This window comes from Orbicella faveolata, unplaced genomic scaffold, assembly GCF_042242905.1.
Source record: "Orbicella faveolata isolate gen_17 unplaced genomic scaffold, um_ofav_v1 contig_13, whole genome shotgun sequence".
In the NCBI taxonomy this organism is placed as follows: Eukaryota; Metazoa; Cnidaria; class Anthozoa; order Scleractinia; family Merulinidae; genus Orbicella; species Orbicella faveolata.
This window is the reverse complement of record NW_028301540.1, coordinates 20,055,001-20,076,366: the sequence shown is the minus strand read 5'-3', so window position 1 is coordinate 20,076,366 and position 21,366 is coordinate 20,055,001. Positions and strand designations below refer to the sequence as shown.

The following is a 21,366-nucleotide window of genomic DNA, read 5'->3' as shown; positions in this document are numbered from 1 at the left end:
AAACAAAAACACCTTACTGAAAGCCACAAAGGTTCTGCCTGAGCTGTCTGTACTTTGATTAGGTATAGTGCTTGTCAGTAAATTTGCTGGCTTTGCTTGCCTTACCACAGGTTGTTGTTTTGCCTTAGGCTACTTTGCCCGTTTTATTGTCTTTCTCTTCACTGCAGCAGTGAGATGCAAAACATGTTGCAATGCAATGCTTATCCAGGGAAATCCTGATCCATTGTCATTGATGCTAAGAGGTGCTGTTGTTCCATTGGTTTGCGGTTTCATAAGGCGAGATAATCTCCTGGCAAGGCACAAGTTGTTTACAAACCTTTACAAGCTAAAATCGGCCATCAATAAAAGCAGGGACATGGAACATTCCAGAACATCCCAGAACATTAGAAAATTGTAATAATTAAACATAGAAACATAGAAATAACCAAAACTGATAATCAATGAAAAAAATAATAATTAAAAAAATAAATAAACTGGTGTTCCTGGTCCAGTTTAATTGCCCCTAAATGTTCATGTTTACAGGCAATAGAGTGTGATAACTTGTCGTTCAGCGTATTTTAAATGGTGGTTTGAGTGGGAGAAAATAGGTCTTTCCCTTTCTTTAAATCACCCCTTCAACAGGATCTGAAGGTTTACAATGCAAGTAAATTTATCGTGTAGAAAAATGTATCGTGTGTAAAACAAGCAAATTCCATCTAGCAAGTCAATAAATCATCAGTGCTCAAGTACTTCGAATTAGTTTAGACAAGAAACTATACGCCATGTAAAACCATGGGAACTTGTGTTTAGGCTTGTCTTTGACGCAGTGAATTCAATAAAGAAATCAGAAACTTACGTAGACTGTTTGCAGTCCCATATTTTTTGGTCTACTTGAAGAGTTTCTATGAATGAAAGAAATATGGGAAGAGTACAGCAGTCCCTACTCTGGGGACAGTTACTCTCCCCAGTTTCCACTCCCCATGAACAAAACAATACAGGGGTAATCGACCTCTTCAACTACACTAAAAACTAATCCTGAACAACTGGCAGGAATAGATTAGCAGAGATATATAGCCTGTCCATTCCCTCCAGACATCGCTAAAACTAATGAGGCGTCACTCATTGCAGCCATTCGCATTTTTTAATTCTTTTTTTGTTTATTCTAAGCTGAAACCAGTTAATTTTTCTTATTTATTGCTTTTACTTATTTGTCTTTCTAGGTTATTCCTTTTTTAATTTTATATATTTTTCTCATATAATTACTCTAATTTCCTGATGTTCCAGAATGTTCCATATTCCTGGTTTTATCGACAGCCGCTAAAATCTCACGTTTGATTCTGGGAGGAATACATCCACTTTGAGCGAATTTATAGGGTGTGCGGATTTAACAGATTTTCATGAAATTTTTCCAAAACATTCCAGGGATAATGACAAACAAAACTGTGTTGGGAAATTTTGATATGTAACATAAAATTGTTTTTCCTGTGGTGTCCATTTATGAAACACATCTCGCATATTTTAAGCTTCTCCAACTTAAGATGCGAATATTTGGACAACAAATCAGAATATCGAAAAAGCCTGACATGCTTTTGTTGATTGATGCCTTGTGAATAAGACTGTGCAGCCATTTTGCTCATGTTGCAAAAAAAAAACGATAGATTCAATAGAAGAACCCTCGGTCGTTTCATGCCTTACCGGCTCCTGAACCCTCCTAAAATTAAACCTTGCTTAAATTGTATTGTTATCGTAAATTTTATATTTTAAGCTTTCTTCTGATATATTGTTTGTTAGGGTTGTATTGAAACTGGTATACATACGAATTTTTCCGAAGGGCACCCCCTGAAGGTGCATAGTAACCTTAAACCTGTCATAAATCACGATCAAATCAAATTGGCTGCAAATTCTAAAATCCATGCATAAAATCCCTGTGTTCAAAAGAGAAGCTTTGGCTCTTGTAGTCCTCAAGTTTATTTTCTTGTTCTTGAGCAGCAAACTCAGGAGTCAAGATTTCAGTGGCACTTACTTTCTCAGCACCTCAAGAAAGCAAGGGAAATGCAATTGATTATGCTTCAAATTGCTCTTCAAAAGGCAAGGTGCACTAGACATGCGTGCGTGGTCATGGCCAAGAAACTCATTCTGGTTTGAAACCCTTTTGCGCTGAAAACCGTTTGCGTTCCTGAAAATCGTCTCGGTCGCACAAAGCACAGGGGACCCAAGCACTGTATCAGCAATAACATTATCATTTACATTCATGTAAAATAAATGTACTGTTATTTACCTGTGTTCCTCAGTCTTTTGGAGCGGTCTGCTGGGATTTGACTGGAAGCAAAGGCAGTTTACTTTTCAAATATCATCTTGTCTCCTGCTTTGTAAATGTGACGATCCAATTACGTCTCAAGTTTTCAAGATCTTCATCAACTATGAACTCTCATCGAGGGAGAGATTCTCAGGTTTCATCGATCCTCAAACCCTCAAGATAATCGCCGACAATATGGAATTATGCAATAATTGCATAATCCCACAAAAATCACATCAAAGGGCCCCTTTCATTTCGTTTTTTTCTGACCCACTTTAAGCAGATTAATAAATTAAACTGTTAACTCACACCATTTTACTGTGTGGAACCATATAATTATTTATCACATACAGGGCAAAATTACTGAATGCTGATTGACTGAGACAAAGGGCATTTTTTTCTCAATCACAACAGTACTTTTGGTAATCAAGAGGGCATGATTACTTGATGCTGATTGGCTGAGCACGCCTGCATTAAACTGTTTTCCCACTTCAAACAGATTTTGAAAAGGAATTTCGGAAACGCATCGCTTCTGAGTTTTAAATGCAGTTATTTCATCTTAATATGAAAGAAAATCGACATGCAGCAAAGTGCAGTCTTTTGGTGGAAAAGCAAAAGGATTTTTCCATCCAAAAATGTATTAATTCGCAACCTGAAAAAAGTTTGAGTGGGGACAGCTGGTGTAACACGAAGCATAGCTGCCAAACTGAAAGTTAATTTCTTTGTTTTGCTTTGGTTCGCCTCATCAGCGTAAAAAACAGCATAAATGTTGTTGGTATGTTAAGTTGTTGTGTTGGAGGGGAGAGTTTTGGATTCAAGAAGCTACTAGAGCTCGTTTGGACACTTGTTTATGTCTTTCATCAATTGATGAAGTAGTGTCACGCAGTAGAAGTTGCTTTGAGTAATTAAACTTGCTGTGGTTTGCTTACTATTATAGTAGGCTCTCCACATTCTACTGCTAGCCTATTCTTTCATAACAAACGGCAAACCTGTTTATGCGACAGCAAAACATTGAAAGTTTTCCTTTGTACAGAATTTTGCCCGTTATGTGATAAACAAGTAATCGCAAGTGCCCTCAAACAATTCAGGATTAATTTCACTTGTATTTTCAAAGGTTTCCAAATTGCCCTTGTCACTTTGTGACTCAGGCAATCTTGTGAAAACTCTGAAAATACATGTGGAATTAATCCTTAACTGCACTCGGGCCCATACGATTACATATACTTATACAGATTTAGCCAAATGCAAGCCTAAAAGCAGAGCTCCCATAAAATGCTAATCATTTACTTGACACAATAACTTTTGAAGCAATTCCAGCACTCCAAGCTCGAGTTTTCAGAAATTGCCTTTTGGTGACCTTGCTGTAAAATGGTCACCAGTAAGACAAATTAGTGGTCACTAAATCTAAGCTTTTTCAAAGAAGCACACTTTGTGTCACTTAACATGAAGCTAATACTGCTGACGATGACAAACTCAAATTGAAATTGTTGAAGAACACTTTGCAACACTTTTTGTTGTTGAACAGTCTTAACTACTGTTCAGGAAATTAAATTAACAAAAAGAAACAGGTAAAGACAAACATGCAAAAATTGTGGTTAAATTTGTCTGCTTTAGTGATTGTACCACAAAAAACCTTGTTATTGAGCATTCAGCCTATTGTACTGCAATAGTCACGAAACTGACAATCTGTATGTAAAATTTAGTCACCAAAAGTTTTCTCACTCGCCATGGTGACCAAAATGGTGGCAGCTTCAAGTGCTGAATTCACCAAGAAGAATTTTACCAAACCAAATGAATCGAACAAACAAAATGAGGAAATAGTGTATATAAATCACTACATGCAAGTGTTATATAGCAAGTCCTGTTCACTTTTAAAGGATGAAACTGGCAATGCAAGATGGCCAAATGAAAGAAATGTTAAAGAAAATTCATTTAAGATTGATTATCATTCAAGATAAAGCCAAAAATGCATACAGAAAACTTCATGCTATGAGTTTTGGCCTGTGTAGACTCCAACGTCAAATGGCAAGACATTAATCCAACTTCATGTACAAGAAGAATTTTTGCTACCTTACACTGTGACAACTCAACGAGTCAAGTACCGTAAACTTGTTTTGACTCATTGCCACGTGATGACATTTTACACTCTCCATTACTTTGCCTAAAACTAACTTAATTAAGACTGACTTCCTCTTTATATGCCTAACTTCTGGTTAGAAGAGTACACTACAACGTTGGGCATCGAGATTCTGTTCTTCACAACGTAACTTCCATTTATTCAAGTCAACTACAGAATTAGACAACTTGACTCACTATGGTTGTAATTGGGTAACCCTCAGTTGTTGGTTGTGAAAATTAATATTACAGAAAGACCAACATACACTTATGTGAATATGCCAGGTTTTCATGTCCGGGAACATAATTAACAAGCAAAAACTGAACGGTGGCATTTCTCCACATGTTGCTCTTCTCTGTTTTCTTTTGTTTTTGCTAATTGCTTATCCTTATAGTTATTCTAATTTTTGGACAATCGGGGCTCTTTAGAGTAATTAAATTGCTATGTGTATAATTAAGTTGGTCTCTTTCCTCTGATATAAATTCTAACTGACATTTTATTTTTAAACCAACAGTGAATCATAGTTGCCACAATGAGGATATATGTCCTCCTTGCACCACTTTAACCAAGAGAAAGTGCATGGGAGACCATGAGGTAATCCTACACTGTTATACTGTTACTGTACATTGCCCACAGTAGATTACTAAAATCACATACCAGTTCTTGCACTAGGATTTCAACTGGTTTCTCAAATGGCAAATTCAACACATTCAACTACACAACCAAGTGCAGATTACATACATAGGCTTAAAAAGTTTAATCAATTATTGATGGTTGAAGATTTTGATTAAGGGAAGGGTTTTCCCACAGGATGTGCAAAGCACCTTTTATTACCTCATGGTATGTATGTCATACCATGAGGTATAGTGATGGTTGGATTGGTCACTCCATTCCCGTTAGACAATTAATTTATGCATTAAATCTGCATTAAACATGAATTAAACACGTTTCCCCCTGTCTCCCATACTAGGTTTGGTTTTGTCCACAAAGTCGTGTCATTACTTTATGTTCATATATGTGGGGGGAGGGGTGGTACAAAGGCAGTAGTACATGTCTACAAAATGGCGTCTGTTGTGTCGAGCCCGATGCAAAAATTGTCAAGGAGAATTTTCCTTCCTTTCGTTCCATCTTTGATCAAAATACACTTTTGAAGACCTCACAAACGAACAGCAAATGTGGTCAAGAAAGCTAGAGTGGAAATAAATGGGTTTTAAAGTCTTAAAAGTTACGATGTCTCCAAGATACATTTGGACGATGAGGAATCGAATGCACAAAACCAACTATTCGGAATGAATGCTTTATGGTCTGGGGAAAAAGGTAAGCTGCCCTCCTTCTACTGTATTGCATTTTGAATTTCTAAAAATACTCGCAGGACGTATGATTTAAAATTAAATGCGCTTTCAATATTTTGCAATTTGCTAGGAAGCTGTTTGCAAAATGTCACATGACAAAGGACATCGATGAAGCTTTCGTCAAGTTCCCCTCGCTGAGACTTAAATGCCACCACTGTGTTAAGCTATAGAGATTGAACACAACTGCCAAACAAATGCTAAATACAATATACACCAAATAATGAATACCATAACAAATACAAAATATCAAACAACAAACAAATGCCAAACAGATGATCTGTTACCTGAATACCTACACCAAGGTCAGGAGCAAATGATTATAGAAGGTAATCCTATAATACCCAAGCAGTTTGAAAATCAAAATAAAATACCAGTTCAGTTATCAAGTAATTGTCAGTACAGAAATGCAGGTAAAAATGTGAATGTACAGAATTCTAGACCTACCATTGTCTCCCATCCTCAGTTTAGAATGACATGTGAAAGAGAACCCTCCAGAATTTCTTACAAAATGGTTATCAGACTTTCTAATGGCAGAAAAAAAAGACAAAAAACAAAAACAAAAACAGAAATGTCGGTGAAATTATACATAAAGAAATTAATGTCACAAAATCCTCCAAGCTGAAGGCTATGTTGTGTGGATACCATCGTTGTCATTTCTTAGAGTGATATAGAAGTTCAAAATTCATGATTTTCTCGAAGAAGTATTTCATTAGACAAAGTTTAAGTTTGTGTATTTTTCAAACAAGGACTCCAAAGCATAAAAACTTGCCTTTGTTTTGTATGATAGCTGGAGGTAATATTTTCAGAAAATTAAGTGAAAATGTATCATTTTTTGAGCAGAATCATATCACTGATTAGAACTTTGGAGTCAAATCCTGGTCCTGCAAATGAGTACCTTTTATATCACCCACAAATTCTGTCTGTTTATTAGAATTCAGATTGTCCAAGTTAGGCAGAACTGTACTGGATGTTGGAGGAGGTGACTGCTTTTTAGGGCTGTATCACATCAACCCTATGGAAATCCTAATAGCCATTTCTATGTGCACATTGTTGGTATTCAGTATTTAGTCAAGGAACATGGGCTGATGCTATCATAGTTCAAGCTGTTGCCAATTGTCTTAATTTATCAATTCATATTGCTGAATCAAATCCACCTTTTTCTCCAGTTACTGTTGTTGAACCAGTGAATGTTACAAATGCCCTAAACATTTACATTGGACACCTAGATGATTTTCATTGTGTTTCCATTATGATAGTAGAAAACAGAACAATGGAGATTAGAGACAACAGCAAACAAACAAAAAAGGCAGAAGAAAACAAACCAGTTGATGACAGTGAAAAACGTAAAGCTTACCGAAGAAAATACATCAGAGAGAATACATGAAAGACAGAAGAGCTGATGATAACTTTAGAATAAATGAGAATCAAACACGAGTACAAGGCTGCAACATTAATAGCAAAACATCTAGGAACAAGAAACACCAGGCTACTAAAAGAAGAAAATTGAACCCAGAATATGTCAGAGAAATTGAGCGGCGCTCCATCAGAAAACGAAAAGCAGAGAACCTGTAGCACATAAGGCAAATAACCAAACAGTTGGTAAGAAAAAGACAAAAGGCTGAGGCTCTGGCAAGTGTATCGCAACTAACATGCAGCAGTCATGAGTTGCAGCCACAAGAAAACAAATGTGATGCAATTTATGTGATAAATTTGTTTTACAAAAACATTGCATGTGGCCCAGAATATGTATGCACTTGTTGTGACCAATAATGTGGTTCAAGTGCTCTGTAATGAAATGTGATCCAAACAAATATAGGGCATGTTCACTAGACATTGTTGAGTCCTGTCTTACTGGTTTTAAAAGTGTCAACAACACTGAATGGATCTGCATGACTTGCAATGAAAAAAGTCTAAAAAAAGTATAAAAAGGCAATTGTCTAACTTGCAATAAAAAAGGTCTAAAACAAGGTAGGTTACCCAGCTGTTCTAAAGCCAATAAGACAGGTTTTCCTTAAAAGCCTAATGTACTGAACTTCACATCACTAGAAGAGCAACTAATATCACCTTGTACTGACCTTTTATGCAAATCTGTGAACTACATGTACCTAGGGGTGGTCAATTGTCTATTCATGGACACATTGTCAATGTGCCGAGTGATGTAAATTCCACTGTTCATTGTCTCCCAAGGCCAATAAGTGAATCACAGACCATTCCAATGAAACTTAAAAGGCGACTTGGTTACAAGCATCACTGTCAGTTTCAGAATGTCAGACCTAAGAAAGTATTAGATGCAGCCAAATATCTTGTAGACACCGGTGAATTATTTAAAACTGAAGGCATAAAAGTGCAAAATTCATGGGTAGATGGCACAACCGCACAATCAAACGCCAATGAAGAGTGGGGTGAGTTTGTTCAAAACCCTAGCACATCCAGTGCTGATGTGCAAACTAATGAAATTGTCACAAATTGTCAAAACAATATTTGCACATGCTGATGTCCATAATCCAAACAGAGAAAAAGACACTGAAGGATTATGTTTCCTGTGAAAATGTTATATATATTAGATGAAGACCTTATTTCTATAAACATGCATGCTCAACTAATGGCTGCTTATTAACATGATGCACATTACAAATGGAACGCATATTAGTTCCAAGAGAGGCAAAGGACAGCACTTCATAGAATAATTACCACATACCATGAGGTAGCTCAAAGGAGCCTTTGATCTTGAGCTGGAATGTAGTGCTTGATCAATCACATGAATTTAATAGCCATTGCTGGAACTTGAGGCATGGTAATGTTCAGAATCCTGCAGATGTTTAATGATGTGTGAGTTCTCATCTGTAGTTAGGTGTTCACAGCCATGTGTGGAGAAGTGTTGGGTAGTTTCTCCAACATAGCAGACACTACAGCCTGCAACACAAGAACATTTATACATGATGCCTGAACAAAGCCCTCTTGGGACAGGATCATCCACACTTAAAAAAGAGCATATTTCAATTGAAGGGAAGACTAATTTCCCATTGATGTCTGCCTACAGGATCCATTCCATCTCTTTTGCCTCCTAACCAGTCTTTTTGTTTGTCAGTATTTAATGTTGTAATGTTGGGACAACATTTTTGTTGGAGGGGAGTGTGTAGTGAATAGGACAAGAGGAATGGGGCCTGACCTAAGGTTGCATATTATGGGATCTGAAAATCCCATATGGAAAGGACCACAAAGATCAATAGATCTCAATAGATCAGAAAACATGTTGTTTTTCTAGTTTTGTAGTAGTTTCTTGTGTACTCTACATAAAACAAGTTCCACCTATGCCAGTTGAGTGTGAACATCACAAAGCTCTATATTTGTTTCAGATAACCTCTCGCTCACCTTGTGGTACTATCCTCATAAGAACAAAACCAATTTGCTCTAAATGCAAATGCAGAATAGTTAACATTCGTGTCTGCTGTATATAAGGTGGAGGGTACATTGCATATGGGATCACTCACAAATGTTGAGTGGTTTTCCTTATGGGAGAATCCAACATGTAAGACACATGCATTATTTCTAGCATTGTTAGTGCAGGTTATCCACTATGTTTCCACATGTTTTTTTATTTGTCATGCAATGTGACTGAGGACGGCAGTTATTTTTCAGGTAGTGCCACTTCTCCCTTTTTAATGCAAAACCGAAACATTACTGTGGCTGCGTATCTTTTAGAATTACTCATAGGTTGGTTCAACAAATATCATCTGTTTTCAAACTACAATTGTGTGTTTGTCAGGGTTGAAATAAAAAAGGTAAATGCATTGCTTCTCCTTAGCAGCTTTTTTTATTTCTTGCCTTAATTGCACATGATTTAGTGGCTTTAATACTCTTCAAAAACTAATTGTAAATTTGTGACAAAAGATACCAGTGAAGTGCTCAAATATTGCTGCAGACTCTGTGGCACCTAATAATAGTGCAAATTAATTTAAGCAGTCTTTGAGGAGACTCTTTCACCAATGCAGGATACAATATTGGCCAAGTAGTGCTGTTTACCTTCAGTACTTCTCACTGAAACGTTTCTCAGTTGTATCAATTGATATCTTTGTGTATTGATTTTGAATTGTTTTATTGTTAACAACAAAGGTAGCAACAGAAAAAGAAAGTAGTACTGATGATTAAATTAGTTCTTGCTGATCAGTAAAAAGAAAATTTGCATTTTGAGTGAAACAAAATTGTTTCTCTTCCATTTCTTCATCAGATATATAACTTTCTTTATTTATCTCCAGTGGTGAAAAAAAAAACAAGCACATCTTCAGTGTGTTTTGGAGAAAACAAGAGTTTCATTTTACATACCTTCGCAATGTAAACAAGAGTATCAAGTTACAAAGTTGGCATGAAAAGCTAAATTGTCACGTTTGCTGCTTCAACGTTTTATTGAATTTAAAATGAACGAAAATCAACGTAAAACACCAGAGTAAAATTTAAAGGCTGTGGTGACAAACAGTAATTGTAAGTAATTTTTGGACCTCAAATGAAAATACAACCATGAAACATACACACTGCTAAGATTATGTCTTATCAAGGTTTGTGTCCATTCATATTCTGTAAGGGGAAAGGCCCTAGCAGACTACCAAGGTAAATACAAACCGGAAGTGAACCAAGCAGGAGTGAGTACATGGTACCCGAGGTGTGAATATGTGCCAGAGCTATCAATTACACACTGCACTTTCTGAGATTGTCTCACCAGTTATACCCAGTTTGCCCAAACATGTCAAATGTACATAATAGCAATGATTAAAAAGTGTGTTACAGTCATCTCTTTTGAAATCATGGCTTTTAGTGGTGAATTATAAATGCCCAAACAAATGCATTTTTCATGATTTATATGGCATTCTTTTGTGATTTTTTTAATTTCCTTTGGTGAAATCTTCCAAAGTTTCCACATTACATCGAATCTAACAGGATACAAATTTTAAACTCAAAAAAGAAGGGTCTGTACTGGAATTTTTTATTTTTGCAAATTTATGTCTTTCCCTGCTGCAGAGAAATTTCAGATAGATTTCCCTGAAAATCACTCCAACCAGTTTGCCAAATTTTAAATTTCACTGAAGGAATTGCAGGATAATCTCACGAAATTTATCATCAGTAAGAGGACAGTCGCATAAAAAACTGACATCAATTTGTTTTTTACAATAACAAGACCCCAAAATGGTAGGAATAAATGAGGGTAAAAGATGCCATAAACTTGCCATAAACAAAGATAAGTAAATTTTATTCAAAATGACGCGAACATTGTCAATAGCTTTTCTCCGTTTTTGATTGGCTACTTAAAAAAATGCATAAAACCTCATTGGTTAAAAAGTTGACAGTTTGACAGCTGAAAATTGAACTTGAAAGCTTGCATAAATTAAAATTTATCCGTCTGTACTCTTACTGATGATAAAAATGAGCCAATGAGTACACGAGAAATTAGGCAGGTATTGTAACAAAAAAAATTGATTATGGGTAAGGAAGGTGTTGTTGTCTTCTTTATTTTCATCGCTTATGCCAACATGCCGAGATTGATAAGTTATTGTCAAATCAACCCATCTTGTTGAAATTCATTTACCTAGCTAAGCACTAGGACTAGGAAGCTAGAAAGAGCACTTGGCCATTTGCTGCATATGAGGCATAACAAGATGTCTACCTTTAACTGCATAAACATGTTTCTTTGTTTTTTTTTTTGTTTTGTTTTGTTTCTCTTGATTGCCTTTTCAGGAATTGTCACTACATGTACTTTGAAACTTTAATTGGTTCCTTCCACAAAATTTCACCAAGTTTCCGGTTTAACAGACATCGAGGGTTTTCAGATTTTTGGTGAAACCTTATCAATATTTTGTCCAAGACCAAAAATTAATTTGGCAACAATTTTTTTGCATTACGTTTCCACCATGCTGTATACTAGATACCATTATGCCACTAAAACAATGAGATTTAAACAGTTGTTACATCCATGCAATGCTAAACCTGCACATCGAAGTGTTTTATGGCATTTAGGAAAGGCCTGTTTGCCATGAGGGAACCTAGAAAATTTGCAGTCTTCTGACTGAGGAAGGAAAAGAATTTGTGTGAAGCCAGACCCTCTGAGTTGTTTAGACTGCATCAAAATAAAATATACCATGAATCTCCTTGCTGCTGTGACTAGCAGTTCTGAGTTCTGAGTAGAGAGTGCTCTTCTAAAAATTTTGGAACAGTGAATTATCTGCAGCATTGTGGCTCTAATAGATTTAATTCCCATTGTCGCTTCTTTATCTTTAAGGTTCGCTACAACATTCCGTGTCATGTTACTGATGTGTCATGTGGAAAGACCTGTGGAAAGCAATTGAGCTGTGGGCACAAATGTGCAAAGATTTGCCATAAGGTATGTAGTTGACTTATGCTAAGAATTGTAGTGGTAATACGAATGATATATAATAAAGTCTTCCCAGTACACTTTCTACCTGCAAATTTTGAATACCAAATAACTTTGCCATTGTGAAGTCCACGAGGGTGCTAGCCCATGTGTAAATAACACTACCATAAATTAATATCTAACATTTGAAAGTTACTTTGATGACATGAGTCACATGATACCTCAAGAATATGTTTCATTGGCTCACATTTATCATTTGCATAGCATGTAATGTTTTTTCATAAGGATATTGATCAGGGGCATTGGAAATGGCCAGGTAACCTTAGGTATCTTATAATTAAGGGCACCATATACAATTTTAAAAGGGAAACTGGCTCCAAGCATGTAACTTCCCTTGGTCTCTCCCTCTGGTAGATATTCTTGTAGAGATGTGGAACGGCAGTGAGCATGGCCTAATATTTGTTATTGTTAAAATGTTACTGAAGCTAAGAGCTGCCTTTTGGTTCACCATTGCACACAGAGAGAGTGAAGACTCACTCAACTCGTCCAGGCAACTACTCTCAAGAATGTTAAAGGCATGGCTCAGAGCCTTACATTGCGTAAAATCTGAAAGCATTCATAACTTTTCAGGGATTTACAAAAGCACCCTCAGACTTGACAATGATATGAAACATAATGACCTTACCTTATTTTTTGCATTAAGTTCTAGATAGTTAGGTCACATGACCTGTTATCTCTATTTGATTGGATTAGAACAACTGAGAAAATGGGGTGCTGAAATGGCATTTAATGCCATTACTTTGATTATATGGTTGTCCCTTTTACGATCTGGCCAGAAAGTTTGACAAGAATTTACAGCTTAACAGATAATGAGCAAAACAGGTCATGTAATATAATTTGTCGTTTAATATCTGCTAATGGAATAAAAATTCTGTCCATTCCAGACAAAAATATATTATTTGCATGAAGGGAAATAATAACTTGCCCCTATTTAAGTGTTTTTGTTTGTTTTTGTTTGTTTGTTTGTTTGTTTGTTTTTTGCCAAAATTATGACATCATTCGACACAATCATGACCACAGCAATTTAAGAAAGCTAAACTGATGTTGCTATTTACATTTGGTATGGCTGCGCAAATGACAGCATTGTCTCTACAGCAAAGAGGTCAAACTTTGCAGGGGGTCTTGGCAAAGGGAAAAGTGATGCCTTAACATGCTTGAGCTGTACAGTGAACTCTATTTTCCTTTATCACAATTAATCAAAAAATCAAAGTCTTTGTTCATAAATTATAATGGTAGCTTCCCGAGTTTCCTTTGGGGTAAACAACTGAATTATGTGCTACAAATATATGCTTTGGGGTTAACAACTTAATTATGACCACAACATATAGATAAATACAGATAAATACATTTATCACAGATATACACAAGGACAAAAAAATTATTTAAGTCTATTTAAACATGGATTAAACATGTCTTAAACTCAAGTTTAGTCGGTTTAAGTTGATGTTTAAGACACTTAAACCTAGGTTTAATTTTCACTTAAACATAGCTTATACTACCTTAAGGCTAAACCTTAATGTCAGTTTAAGGTGACATTAAACGTGTTTAAACCAACACATTCGTTTAAGTTACATTTAATAGAACTTAAACTTGACTGAAACATTCTTTTTAAGTAATGTTTAATCGTAGTAAAAGAAACTTATTCGTAAGCGCTGTTTTAATGCTCTATTAATGATGGTAATTAAACTTGTCTGAAACTCATTTTCAAGAGCTGCTTAATTGATGTAAACAGAATTTCTTCAATTCAGTCTGTTCTTTGTTGTCATGTTTATGGAAATACTGGCTCAAAATTTCCCACTTCATTTTCTTTTTTTTAATTAATAATAATGATAATATTGGATAGTAATTTGCTGTAATCAACTCAGTTGTTTTCGTGATTACAATTGTTTGTAGAAACATCAACCCAGTTATTTACTGAAATACCACCCATGTTTGTACACAATACCAGTTTTTTTCTTTTTCAAGTGTCTTTTATTCACAGCATATGATCATGATGATTAAATTCCAAATGTAATAAATAATCCTATGTCAAGTACCATGTGTATATAACTTTTACATAACAAAATTCTCCTATCTTCTAACCATTGATCACAGGTTACTAAAAAAATAATCTGCAGTGTTTGCTTTCTTGAATAGAATGAACGCATACTTCTTGTAGGCCTAATAACAGAACTATTCTTAACTTTCTACAAAATAAAATGCCAAAATACACTCAGATTAAAGAGTGCAATGTCTGTAGTGTTATTAAACCTCTATGTGTTGGGCTTACACCTGAGGGGAGGGGCCATTATTGGCTTATTAGAAGTTTATGCCCCACTCTCCCCTTCCTTAATTGAAACTGAACTTGTCTATGATAAAAATATAAACTTAAGTAGGTGATAGTAATTCTAGTAATTATATTATTCTTAAGTACTCAGTGTGAGAATGGCTTGAGGCTTTTTGATATGCCTTGGTCTCTTTCTCACTACTCAAGGCACAAGCACTTAGCCAAAGTCAAATGAGGTTGAAACACAAAATTCAACTCTCCAATAAGGAAGCTAACACTTCCCTGTTTCACAAAGTCAAATAAAACTTTGAATGTCTCACTGTCACAATTTTATTTTGCAACCAAAGCAAGCAGAAGTTATTCCAATGATGATCTGGGGTAGCCAGTGCTTGTAACCTTGCAGCTATTTAATTTTGTAGGGGAAGGAAGAGTACACACAGTCATGAGTGACATAAACTACACTGATAATATCATGGTTGACAAGTCACTCCTTACTTTTGCATGAAATTTCAGTCTTTACTTATAATCACATGTGAAATAATTATTTTAAAATTTCCATAGCAATGTCTGGCGTGAAACTTCTCCATTTTATAAACATGTCAAAAATCCATGATTGCAAAAAGTGTAATTTGTCACCCATGATATTAATAGGTAATCAAATGGTATACAATTATTTCACTTGCATTTTGTCAAAATTCCAATTATAAGAGTTTTGAAAAAATGTGTGTGAAATTATTTTCTAATCTCACTTGTCACCATTAATTTTGATTATCCATACTAACAGGTCACTAATGATTGTCAGATATCAGTCAGTACTGACCTGCTGCCTGACAGCCCAAGCTGGGCCATCAGGAGCAGGTCTGCCTGACATGCCACCAGAACGTCTAGGTTTTGCCGTTGCCCTTGCATGCGGTGTTAGATTGTTACGATGGGCTTTGTCCAGCTTTGCTTTGATGCTCGTGAGACTTTCGTGAGTTTCCTCTCCTTCTCTCCCGTGATGTTGTCTTCCTAGTCCTCATATTCAGATTCTTCACTGCTCATATAGTCCATGTACAAGATCTCCATTGTTAGCTGCCTCTCTCTGGGTGACATGGTTTCTTTTATAAATTCAAAGCTAGAGCAACGTCTATCCAGTTTGTAATGAAATAAAAAAAATGGTTACTTAGATGTTCAATAATTGCAAAAGTGTAGTGGTGTATGAAATTAAATGTGTCATACATGTATCTGGAAGATAATTTATCCTAAAAAGGTTTAAAATAAAACAAACTGGGTTGATTGGGGTTTATTTACATTTCATATTAAAGCAGCAAAAAAGAGCAAAGATACCATGATGCCATGATAATGTCCTAAATCTATAGTTGATAGAATGCAGGGTAAACTCTTTATGTTGGTATAACATGCAATATTGTGTAACATGACATTGGTGTTCACTTTTATAGGATCCATCAAAAATAAGTAAACCCCATGATTAAATATCATTCACCTCTCACTAAATTCACTTCTGTATCAGTATATATGTACATGTAAAACTTACATTTAGCAGACGTCTATTCCTTTTGCACTTCTCTTTGTGCTCCTCATTTTTCCCTTTCTTTATCCTTTGGTCTCTTTCTTTAAGAGTTTTGAAGTAGCGATAACTGAGCTGTTGAGGTAAAAAGAATCAACACTAAATACATGTATCTTCTACATAGGGATAAGAAGGATCTAAAGCACCATAACATGTTGAATCTCTTGGTATGATTAGAGCCTATCAACAAGCTCGCTAGTGGTGTATACTAGGTGTAGCCAATCGATAAACCAATAATCAATATTAATCAATAACAATCGATGAAGAAAAAAGTGAGCTATCGATTGGCGATAGTAATCTATAGCAATTGATTATTTGATTGGTATGGATTATTATCAGAAATATTTTTGTCCTTTTACAAGTTACACCAGTTGACAAAATTTGCCTATATAATAGTTTTATTGAGTCGATTTATCATAGCCTGAGTATCTTTTACAGTCACTGACAACATAACAAGAATTTACACAACTGGCAGAAACATTTTGGGTTTTAAATATTTCTTTGCTAGTTTAGGAAACCAGAGAAAGCTCAGCCAAGAGTAGCAGCGAAAAACCCTCCAGTCTCAATGTAGTGTAGGCAGTAAGATGAAGCAAAATAAACAACAGAGTCAGTGCTCTAGTGATTTCAATTATTTGCATTGGGAAACAAATGTAAGAATAGATCTCGGAGTAGACCAGAAGGAAAATATAATCTAGTACACTAGTATACTGAAGATGAACATCTCGTGTTGTTCCAGGTCTTGTTTTACACAATAACAAAGCCATCTTTTACATGTAATAGTCTGGGTGATTTTTGTCAATTTTTTATAAACTGATAACAGTCGATATTCCTGAAGACAGGAATTATCGATTGTCATCGATTTTGCCAAACGATAGCAATTGGTAAAGAAATTTTTCAGTGAGTTATCGATTGTCACTGATAGCCGATATCAATTGAATCGATTGATTTCTGATAGCGATTTTTATTGATTGACTACACCTGGTGTATAGGATAACTAACTCACTCACTCATTGCTCTTTGTAGCCTGTGGCACACAAGGCCGTAACTAAAAGCTGCTAGGATGAAAAGTCACTCAATACTTTTTATCCGCACTCTTTCAGTTGTTTGCTTTTGGCTCTATCAGAGGACCTATAATTGTATTTTTGTTCTTGTAAAACTACAAAAATTGATCCTTTGTAATTACATGTATAGCCTACCTTCCATTTGCAAATCTGTCCATGGGCAGTTTTCTCCACCATGATCTTTTTTCAAAATTTCCTTAATTCTTGAAAGGATGCCCTGGTTTCCCTCTGACTGTGGACTGTCAGAAAACAGGATGGTTCATTCAATAATAGCCAAGGTAATATTATAAAATTACATGTGGACAAAGTGACACTTTCTCATCAGTTACATGAACTATAGATAACCATACAGTTTATTATCTTTCAGGGATCATTTGGCCTCAGAAATCACAATGGAAATTCATACATTCTTCACTTGTGAGTGATGATTTGTTTCCTACAGTGTATGAGTAGGGCAAAGGCAAATTAAAGCTATTTTCTTTCTTGTCCTGTATGTCCCATCACAGGCTGTGACACTGATGGTTTTAATGCATGAATAATTATTTGCGAGGGCCATGATTATCAACAATAATACGCAGACACCTCTCTGATTTTCAGTGTGGGCAGCTGTACGCAGGCTGAATAATCAAATTGTAAACAAATTCATAATTGTAAACATACTCCTCATCAACAATGAAGCCTTGTGTAGTTTTCTTTTCAACCATCTTTCGGTAGATGAACCGAAACCGCTTCTGAAAAATAATAAAAAAATGTCGTAAATAATCTGTAACTTGAAAAATCAAGAAATGTTCACTTAAAGTCTCTCTGTCAACTGTGACTCAACTGTTCTGCTTAACATGCTTAGTAGAGGTTCTATCATATTAACCCTCCATCTTAATAATCCAAGCCATCCTGCTTGAGAATAAAATGGAATTTCTTTCTTGGAACTAAGAAACTTACGAAACCTTTTCCGGTTGCATAGAATATATATCATTGATAGTAAACAAGTAGAGTGTTTTAAAAATTCTTGAGGACCAACAGGTTATCAGGATCATAAAAAAAAGAATAAATAACAAACCAAGCTTCCTGATTTCCTGAAACACAACTCAAGCCTGGATGAGGAAAGCAATAAGCTCAGCAATGTTCCTGAATAGCACACTAACTGAACTTGTAAATCAGCCTTGCATCCCAACATTGCAGAGTTACCATCAATAAACATAACAACAACCTGACTTTCCTATCCTTTCCTGAGGATAGGACTTGTCTACCATTAAGCCTGTTCACTTACATTTATAATTATCATAAGTCCTTTCCTTTTCAATGATCTTTTCTCATTTGAAAGCTGTGATCTGGATATTCATAATGGCAGGCTTGGCGGTGTCTTTGAAGACACGTTTTTTGGCGTCTACTTTGCTTTGTGATCTACATTGTAGCCCGTGAGAAAGTTTGAAACAAAGGCAACGACGCTAGATCGAAAGCAATTTCTAAGATCTTTAGAAGGTTAAAATATACTTTACCTTTAAATCATTAGGGATTTCCACACTAGATGCTCTGCTTTTCGAAGTTCGTTTGCTCTTCATAACTCGTTCTTGCTTAGCAAGTTCGTTCCTTAACTTCGTGTTTTCGAGCTGAAGGTTCCTATTGTTTTCTTCCAGTTTCTTTTGGCCTTCCAAAATCGAATCGAGCCGCCTGTTCATTCTCTCCATGAGAATGAGTTGTCTCTCTTGAGCTGCACTGCTCTGGTTCGTAGCCATTGTGATCGTGCACGTATGAAAACAATGAAAGCTGATGAAAGCACAGGTTTCGGTAATCGAAGGGAACTCAAACACAACTGAATTTCGGTGAGCTTGTGAAGGTGAGTTGTCAAGAGAGATCAAACATCCCGCGATTATAGTTGTGGAGATCTGATTGGACGTTCCACACAATAATTCATGACGTGAGGGAATGCATGAAAATTTGCATGCATTTGCGCGTGTTTTGCGCGGAATCGAGGATCGTTGTGTATAAACAATCTCGTGTGCAGATGGCTTCTGTGTCTTTTAACCCAGAGTTTGCTTCTTTAAGTGCCGAAACCCCAGTTTTTTTTTTCACCAATCAGTGCGATACTTGTGGAAAGACTTTTGCACATTCTTCTTACCGACGACATGCAAGAACACTGTGATTCTCAAACTCGGAAACACCACCGTAAACTTTGGTTGCCCGATGAATCTGACCGATCTGACAAGGAAGATGAAGATGACGGAGTTGCTCCTCTTTTAAATACACTTGAATGTGAAACCGAAGGTAATATTATTTTTGTCTGTATCTTTTCCCTTTACTACCAGGCTCAATTTCAGCACAAAATTTACATGAACAAATCACAAAGAACTCAGTGTTGTAATTTTTAGCTCCAACTGCGCATTGAGCTCATACATTGTTGTAATTTCCCATTAAGCTTTGCAAAAATAAGCATGGCAGCGTGTGGAAATTTTGAAATCCTGAAATAGCAGAAGCAAAATGCCCAGCATTTAAAACAGACAGGAAATTGCTAACTTCAAATCTCTAAAGCAATTTAACACAGACACCAACTTATGATTTGGAGCAAAACTGTTTTCTAGTCAAGATTCCCTTACCCTGTTTATGGTCAATGTTCTTTAATTATAATGGTAAAATGATACAGGCTTGTAATACCACTGACTGGAAGCTGGCCATAATGGCCCAGCGGTCAGGATTTCTGCAGGACTACCCCACGTGGGAGTCACCTGTTGTAACGTTTTTTTTTTTCAGGTTGTTACAACATAGAAAATTTTCTAAAATTTTTAAAACCTTGACTAGCTGCCAGTCATATAGCCACAGCGATAATCTTAATATTATTCATTGAACCTCAGACTATGTGATTACAAGGATAATTATGGATAATTATGATGTTGTCTTTAAGGTGAAACAAATACTAAAGAAGATATTGCAAGGGATGATCTATTTAACCAGGACTCTGGTGAAGAAACTGCAGATTGTGATGATAGAAAAGAGGTAAAGTCTACTGTTACATGCACATGTTAATTAACTTGGCCCAAACATTTTAGCAATAGCACCAGCAGGCAGGAATTTCGGCAAACAAAATTGATTAAAATGAAGCCAAATAAAGGTGCCGAAGACTCCCCACTTATCTAGCTTCCCTACTCAGCATCCTGTGATTTATTTCAGGTTCCTCATGCTCAATACACTGCAACGAAACTTACTAGCTTCAAGAACCTGTTTCCCTTTTTAAGCTTGACAAGTTTTTTTTATAAAAATGGTGGTTAAATGCCAAAATTATATCCTGCAGGTTCATAATCACTACATGTAGGTTCTTACAGGTGGGCTTTTACTGAATGACTCACAGGTTCTTTGACAATTATATGACAAAATTCCAGACCAATGACAGGTCAGATGCATGGAAAATGGCAATTTCCAGACGGCAATTTGTTTTATATAGTAACAAATTGTCCACTCTCGCTCATTGATCCATCGCATAAATAATTATAAATTACAGTAATAGCCCATGTATAAGAACCTGGGTTTTAAGAACCTGTTAGGCTAAAATTTTCATTTTAAGTCCCCTCTACATAAGAACCCATTAAGGCTAAAATTTTAAGTTAGGTCCTTATCAGTGGGGTTGCTGTAAAAGGTTATGGGTAGAAACTGCTGAATTAAGATCATTATCTATTTAAAAGTAACTTGACAGTGTAAAATGGGGTTTACTAGCCTTCATGACTTCTACGGTTTGTGCCATTTGTACATTTGCCGTTGTCTGTTCAGTCCCTCGACCTTTTTGTTGCTTCACTCGTGTTTATGAAGGGTACTTCATGTTGTCTGATGACAGCTGATGGCTCGGATGATGATATGATCAAACGTCAGGAGCTAGCGCCATAAAGTTTTTAATTTAGTTTTTTCATTTCTCCTTATTGTTTGAACTTGTTATGAATTTGGTATCAACATGAGTTTCTTTGTTGTGTTTTGTTAAGGACATATACTATACCGGCACTGAACTGCCTATAGGCATTGCTCTATGTTACAAATAAGTGATTTAGACTTTTATGAGATGATATTTATAATATATATAGTATATTCAGATAAAATTCATATGAAAATGTAAGAACCCATTTTAAGAACCTTGGTAGCCGAAATTTGCTTTAAGTACCATTTATATAAGAACCTATTTAGGTTAAATTAAAAAATTCAGGTTCTTATATGTGGGCTATTACTGTAATGTGTCTGTCCATTTATTTACAATGAAAATTAGCCAATTAGCATGCCATAATTTCTGCAGTTAGCGTAAAATATCTGACTTCATGTGTATTATTCAAGATT

At 35.8% G+C, this 21,366-nt stretch overlaps 2 protein-coding genes and 1 pseudogene across 7 annotated transcripts in view; 2 read left to right on the top strand and 1 right to left on the bottom strand.

The window, feature by feature from the left end:
- Positions 1–21,366, top strand: part of LOC110053986 (transcriptional repressor NF-X1-like) — a 217,835-nt gene that overhangs the window by 69,900 nt on the left and 126,569 nt on the right. For all 5 annotated transcript variants that reach the window (XM_089284973.1, XM_089284975.1, XM_089284971.1 and 2 more), the window contains 2 exons: positions 4,906–4,985; positions 12,012–12,113. In XM_089284973.1, coding sequence (XP_089141099.1) covers positions 4,906–4,985; positions 12,012–12,113 — 182 coding nt within the window. The remainder of the gene's footprint in view (positions 1–4,905; positions 4,986–12,011; positions 12,114–21,366) is intronic.
- The window catches only part of LOC149115509 (uncharacterized), a 15,584-nt pseudogene continuing 6,344 nt past the window's right edge, over positions 12,127–21,366 (top strand). Inside the window, exons 1-3 of the transcript XR_016205824.1 lie at positions 12,127–19,423; positions 19,585–19,783; positions 19,954–20,046. The product of XR_016205824.1 is annotated as an uncharacterized LOC149115509 (transcript). The remainder of the gene's footprint in view (positions 19,424–19,584; positions 19,784–19,953; positions 20,047–21,366) is intronic.
- LOC149115510 (uncharacterized) lies at positions 14,629–18,791 on the bottom strand. Its single transcript, XM_089283906.1, has 6 exons — positions 18,555–18,791; positions 17,719–17,789; positions 17,194–17,297; positions 16,186–16,192; positions 15,965–16,067; positions 14,629–14,712 (listed from the first exon to the last, which is right to left on the bottom strand). Exons 1-6 carry the CDS (start codon positions 18,789–18,791, stop codon positions 14,629–14,631), a joined length of 606 nt encoding a protein of 201 aa, XP_089140032.1.

Excerpts from the sequence above, each read along its gene's own strand:
- LOC149115510 (XM_089283906.1), bottom strand. The coding sequence starts at position 18,791 with ATGGCTACGAACCAGAGCAGTGCAGCTCAAGAGAGACAACTCATTCTC. Across the intron at positions 17,298-17,718 it reads GGCTTCATTGTTGATGAGGA|TCCACAGTCAGAGGGAAACC; the intron begins GTATGTTTACAA and ends GTTTTCTGACAG. Across the intron at positions 14,713-15,964 it reads GGAATAGACGTCTGCTAAAT|GGAAGTGTTAGCTTCCTTAT; the intron begins GTAAGTTTTACA and ends TTTGTGAAACAG.